The 6,518-nt window shown below is 39.4% G+C and overlaps 1 protein-coding gene across 1 annotated transcript; it reads right to left on the bottom strand.

The window, feature by feature from the left end:
• Positions 1-1,351: 1,351 nt before the first annotated feature.
• On the bottom strand, positions 1,352-4,999 carry LOC105150714 (uncharacterized). Its single transcript, XM_011063970.2, has 4 exons — positions 4,957-4,999; positions 4,740-4,785; positions 3,225-3,704; positions 1,352-2,226 (listed from the first exon to the last, which is right to left on the bottom strand). Exons 1-4 carry the CDS (start codon positions 4,960-4,962, stop codon positions 2,216-2,218), a joined length of 543 nt encoding a protein of 180 aa, XP_011062272.1. The 5' UTR covers positions 4,963-4,999; the 3' UTR covers positions 1,352-2,215.
• Positions 5,000-6,518: the final 1,519 nt, after the last annotated feature.

Raw genomic sequence — 6,518 nt, 5'->3', positions numbered from 1 at the left:
AAGTAACAATCTTACGGTGAAGATAACTGAAGAGAAAAAAATAAATTTTATATGCGTAAAAATATAGGTATTACACGACAGTAATTATGCACGATTGAGGGTGATCGGCAAAGAGGCATGACGAAACTGGTAATATCAACGTTAAGCGACAAATCGAGTTGCCTTGCTTTTATGACACGCGAGTAGAATGTAATTACCGTGATATTACTTGCACGACTATTACGTTAAAGTCACGCAACTGCTACAGGGAAAATTTATTGTGTGTGTACGTATCTCTTAATGCTTATTCTACACGTACAACTTCATTATGTAGCTTCTTTATTAGGTCAATCCCATTTATTTCTCCGTGTCCAGAGTAGAAAAGACTTTTTTTTTCTCCGTTATATGTCAACATAATAATACAATTGAATGTATATGCACGAAATTATAAAATTGCGCGGAGATTATATATGACTGAATATCTAGAAAAACTCATTCCGGCAAATGTCGGATATTTAGCTGATAAAGGATTGAAGATCAGTAAAATTTTACATATAGTATTCACCATTATGTAAAGAATAAAAATGTCACCGAACATTTATCTGTTGCCACAATACATGATATTAAATTTGCACGCAAAGAAAAGATACAGAAGCTTTTATAATAACATTTGGAGAAATACTGCTATAAATCAAACGGTCCCAAGTTGTAGATTAATGAAATTTTTATACACACGCTCTAAAAAAATATCGATGTGGATTTAACCCATGCAGTATCTACATAATTCTCACCATTTTGGTGTTAATATTAACATCAACACGGTATGGATTTATAACCTCTGGTGTTTATATCAGTATTTCTCCATGAATTTAAAATATCCCTATAATGTTAAATCCACATGACGTTAGTGTTATTATTGACACCAACACAGTCAACAAAATATATAGTATGTATAGAGACGGCATGGTGTTAAATCCATATCGATATTTTTTAGAATGCATCGTCTTTCTCGATCGCGATTATGTCGCGTGGAAAAAAAATCGTATCTAAATAAGCGCGATATTTATGTGCTGGCGCAATATCGTAATAGCGCGAGTGGCGATAGTACAATAAATTCATACGTTCAGCAATATCTCTCTCAATGAGTGCGTCGGGCGTTCACGGTTTTAATTTCGCCCCGGTTATGCAAGATCACCGCGGATACATAAATCGACGGAAAATCGCTAAATTGGTAGCGGCGGCTGCATTCCAATTTTTCCCCACGCTTGCCGTGCGTGCATACATTATAGAGATATGTCGTCAGGAATAAAAGTTACGATCGCTAGCCCGGGGAGGGAAGCATAATAATAAAAAACAAAAGATAAACACATAATTATTCTATCAACATGACTCGTTTATTGTGGATCATTGAATCGTGGGGTGGTCCAGACAATAAAGGGAAAAAGAAAAGTGTGCGTGAAATGGATCACTGCGCTTTTTTTCATCGGGTGTAATTTTCCTGCAGTTTTTCGTCATTTCTGCTCGTTCGTGTTCGAGGCATCCGGGGTAATACTGGGAATTACACGGTATTTTGCGCTACGTGTTTGCAATAGGCTAAATGTTGTGCTCGTGAGGGTGCCTTGCTCTGACGCCTTCGATCCTCGAAAGAGAGGCGCGGGTTAAGTAAACGGGAGGGGTGAGATGGGATGTTCATACGTGGAAGCGGGATTGAAATATCAGGGCGTACGATTCGCTCGTAAATGGAACGCTCGCCGATTTTCCGGATTGTGAGGGATGAAGGGGTGGCGAGCGGCGGAACGTGGAGGGAAAATGCGCCGTCGAGAAGGAAGTCGTTTCGCCTAGACGACACGGCGGCAAGTTCGAATGGCCGGAAGCGAGGCGACGATATCGTTCGCTATTTCCAAGAGATATCCCTGTGCTTGGTGATGAAGGGTAACAGAGATGGTGTCTCATACATGCGTTGTACGCTGTGACGTTTTCTCTTGCAAATTTATTCGGCGATATATCAGGCAACTTCTTGCTTCTGCCTTAATGGCGGTGTTCCGATTTTGGCTTTTTTGATCTTCCGATGGCGGATTGAATACGAAGAGTAGAGAGATCAGAAGAGTGGAAAGGCCAAACGCGAGTTAATTTCCTTATCGACGACGATCGATGCTTCGACGGGCCGAGATACGCGGATGATCGGCGAGCGAATTTCGTTCCGTTTGCTCGTGAGCACTGCTGTTTGCCGTGAGTATTACCACCAACCTGGAAGTATAATTTGTACGGTGAATAAACTTAAAATGTGTGTTAATACCGGACTGTGCATAACGGTGTGATAATAAAAAAAGGAATGGGAATTGCACGGTGATAAATTTTCAAAAAAGAAAGTATAATTTACGTGGCTTATCCTCTTGATAATTCTCTCCAAGGTAAAGAATGATTTATTAACTGTATAAATTAAAACGAGTTGCAGGATTATCGATATTAATGAATTAAATAACTCAAACTCAATATAAATGTCATCACGTGTATGGGATAAGAGATCTACCATATTTTACACGCACAAGAGATCTGCAATATTTTATTATAATTATATTGAAATTTCAATGTTTTCTTCAGGATCGATATATATATTTGTTTATTAATTTTATTTATATACTTTTTGACACCATTAATTTCATAAATTAATCTTTTCTCCCGAACAAATTTCGCGCCAATTGTTTGTTGCGAGCATTATCACCAGCTTGGAAATTAATTCATACGATTAATGAGTTTAAGATGTGTATTAATGCTCGCCGGAGCGTGTATAGTTGCTCGATAATTATGAAGAAAGAAATTACATGGCGATAAATTGTCAGAGAGAAAAGTTCATTTTCGTGACTTATCTTCTCGAATCTTTCCGAGATTAAAGATGATTTATTTATTTGTTATTAAAACATAGTTTTAAATATTTTATTAGCAATTTTTTGTTTCATTCCATTGTTTTTGTATTTAATTTTTAATGTTTGTGAAGCTTTTATATTATACTTTTTTTAAATATTTAATAAAGCATCTATATATATATATATATATATATATATATATAATTTATATTATATGTATTATTTTTTAAATTTATTTATATTGAACTTTACTCTTCGATATTCTCAATTAATTGATTTCTTAATTGATTATAATTTATACCGTAAGTATTATTACCAATCTAATTGATTCGTAACAATAAAATCAACAATAATAAAATACACAGTAATAACACATCTCACCTCCACCGCCGCCGCCGCCGTATCCACCACCACCGTATCCGCCACCACCGCCTAATTTCCATCCACCGCTGCCGCCGCCGAATCCACTACTTCCACCACCGAGCTTCCATCCGCTGCTACCACCGCTGTATCCACCGCTGTATCCACCGCCACCGTATCCACCTCCGCCGCCAAGCTTCCATCCACCGCCGCCGCCGCCGCCGCCGCCACCGCCGTATCCGCCACCTCCATATCCACCTCCGTCGCTAAGCGCGATTACTTTGATGATCTTTCCACCGCCACCGTAACCACCACCGCCGCTACCGCCGCCAAATCCACCACCGCCAAACTTCCATCCGCCACCTCCGCCGCTATAGCCACCGCCTCCGTAACCACCGCCGCCGTATCCACCTCCGCCGCTACCGCCGAGCTTCCATCCACTGCTGCCGCCGCCGAAACCACCGCCGCCATAACCACCGCCGCCGCTGCTTATGTAACCACCTATAATTTCAAAATTATGATAGACTTCATTATTTTTCACCGCATTCGAAAATTTTAATTTCTTAGTTAAGTAACCGCAATTTATAGAGACATGGGATGTGTGTGTGTTTATGATGTACGATTTATTGACTTTCTTTATGTGACTACGAGCTTCGTACCAGATGATTGCGCTCGCTTATGTCGGTCCGCAAATTGCCACGAGGTATTTTGTGATTGCTACAAGGAGACTGGTTGCCTTCTGCCGATTGTGTAAGTCGTCTCAAAGAGCAGAGGGCAAGTACAAACCACTCTCGGATTAAATTTTATGAGTTCGTTTAATATTGCTGAACTAACCAGTAATTACATAAAAAAAATTGAAAAAAAAATTATGAAATGTGCGTGCATCTGTTCGTCTCGCTCGTTAGTGTAAATAATAATAGCAGTGTAGCTTATTATTTCAAATGATAATTCTTGCCATGGTAGCGACACTAATTACTTTTTTTGTAATTTGTGACAATATTTAAAAGAATAATTAACAACTACCGTTTATTAAAAGATGTGGATATAATTTAACAGCGAAAAAGACAGCGTCAGACAATTTCTTGAAATCTTTAATTTGCTGACTCTCTTCGAATTTTATTATATAGTTTTCTTTTACATTTATATAATTACCACTTTTCTACCAGAGATCGATTGTATATTGTGATTGTAAAAAATGAAAGTCTTGATGATTTTCTTTTTTTAAAGAACGCACTACAAAATACGATTTTAATAAGCAATTGATTTCAAGTAAGGTAGTGGGATCTCCAGCAAGAAGGTGGTCATGTTTATAATGTTTAATTTAATATCATATTAAAATAGATTTAGAAGTCTATTTTGGAAATAATTGTCACATTTACGACACAGTGAATTGGCACATTTACAGTTACAGTGCAAGCACTTTCCACGGATTCAGGTGTACCGAGAGGGTTAAAAACGCCGCGAACACTTCACACGCGGAACACCCCCCCGCCATAATCCCCGGCCGCCGTTTTCATAAGCCCCCATTGTACTCACCGTATGCGGTGGCGACGAGCGCCAGCACGAGTGTGACAACGAACACCTGCAACAAGAGAACGGCCAGGTGTGAGAGCTTTAAAACAATCGCGAGAAATTGATCTGCACGAAAGAGTGTGTTTCGATCATTCATGTATACATATACGTATACATATATTAATATTTATACGAGAGTACACGCGTACGTGCGTTCGCGCTAGGACCCACTTCTACGTACCTTCATGTTGGAGGTGTTTGATGCCCATCATGGGGCCCGCCAGCTCTTTTATAGCTCCTGCCTTTCTTCGCGGCTCGGGGCCCCCGCCCTTCCGTCTTACCTTTCCCCCCGCATGTTCTTCTTCTGGATCACGAAACCCGACTTTCGTGCCCACCACCATCACCATCACCGTCGACTACGAAAAATTCCCGTCGCCGTTCCAGACGACTGCCTCCCCACCCTCTCTTGCGTCGAGCGATAACGAGACATCGGGCTGCTAATCTTGACACCTGGCCGTCCGATCGTGCCACGAGATCGAGAAGGCCTCTCGCCGCGGGGCGGGATTCGCGACATTCGCGGCACCCGCTCGGATGAAGGGGGATGGCGTGTGGAAACGCGCGGCGACCTCGTTGCCGGGAAATCGCGGTGATGATTCATCGGCCAAGATAATCGCGCGACGTCCACGGAATATTCGCCTGTTCGAAGGAGAACGTAGCCTCCGGGCGCGACGAGAGTCGCGGTACGCTGATTGCGGAATCTCCCGTTCGTATGCTCGGCGCGGTAGTAATTATCACGGCGAATCGTGCTTGCTGGACCGGAAACACCCGGGACAGACGCTCTCCAATCTGGTAACTTCAGAGTTCTGGTTTCTTCAGAGTCCGGACACGCGTGCTGGTGACTCTTTCTTGGTATCAACCCATTCGGCCCATTCTTTGCTCTCGCCAAGTGAACAAATCACACTTATACAAGATGTTTCGAAAATGGAACTGTCGGGTCAGATCGTTGTAATCTGGAGTCAGAGACTTTCCTTTCATGTGAACCGAATTTTGATCGCTACCTTTAGGCGGTTTGAAAGTTTCCGCGTTTATATTAGAATTAGATTTTTAACCTATTTAATATTTCTATTTGATATCCTTTTCATTTTATGATTATGTGAAATAGTGAAATAGTTGAGCAATCTAATCAAAGTAGAACATGTATGAAATATTAATTATTGTATAAAAAAAAATTAAAAAGTGAACTAAAAATAATTTAAAAATTTAACAAGCTATTAGATCTGAAAATAATTTTGTTAGATCATCAAAATAATTATGTAAGACGTTTAAGCTGGAATGTGTACACTTTTTGCGGTTTATTATATAGAGAAAATATTTGGTATGAATGCTAAACCTATGTTACAACGGCAAATTCCATTTGCAAATATAGGGATCGCAAATTATTTGCAGGTGTAACAAATATCTATTATTTTTTGTACTTGCTAAAAATTATTTGCAATAAATGTAAAATATTTATCAAATATGCAATTTTATTTGATATAAACCAGCAAACAAATTTAACAATTAAATTTTGCAATCCATTGTAGCAAAATAATTTTTCTCCATGCATACTTGAGCGTTCTACATAATTATTTTGATGGTCCAACGAAATTATTTTTAAATTTATATCTAATTAAATTTTTTTGGACACTTGGCAGAATTGTTCCTTTTCTATGTAATTCTATTTTTTATTTCCTATATTTCATTGTCTGAAAAAGACACGAATAGGATTTTGTGCTCTGTAGAGAAAAGACCTTTTATTTACTG

The sequence above is a fragment of the Acromyrmex echinatior genome, chromosome 11 (assembly GCF_024713525.1).
Source record: "Acromyrmex echinatior isolate Ae372 chromosome 11, ASM2471352v2, whole genome shotgun sequence".
Lineage (NCBI taxonomy): Eukaryota > Metazoa > Arthropoda > Insecta > Hymenoptera > Formicidae > Acromyrmex > Acromyrmex echinatior.
The sequence above is the reverse complement of the archived record's forward strand: the minus strand, read 5'-3'. Positions and strand labels throughout refer to the sequence as shown.

Excerpts from the sequence above, each read along its gene's own strand:
- LOC105150714 (XM_011063970.2), bottom strand. Across the intron at positions 3,705-4,739 it reads GCTCGTCGCCACCGCATACG|GTGGTTACATAAGCAGCGGC; the intron begins GTGAGTACAATG and ends TTGAAATTATAG.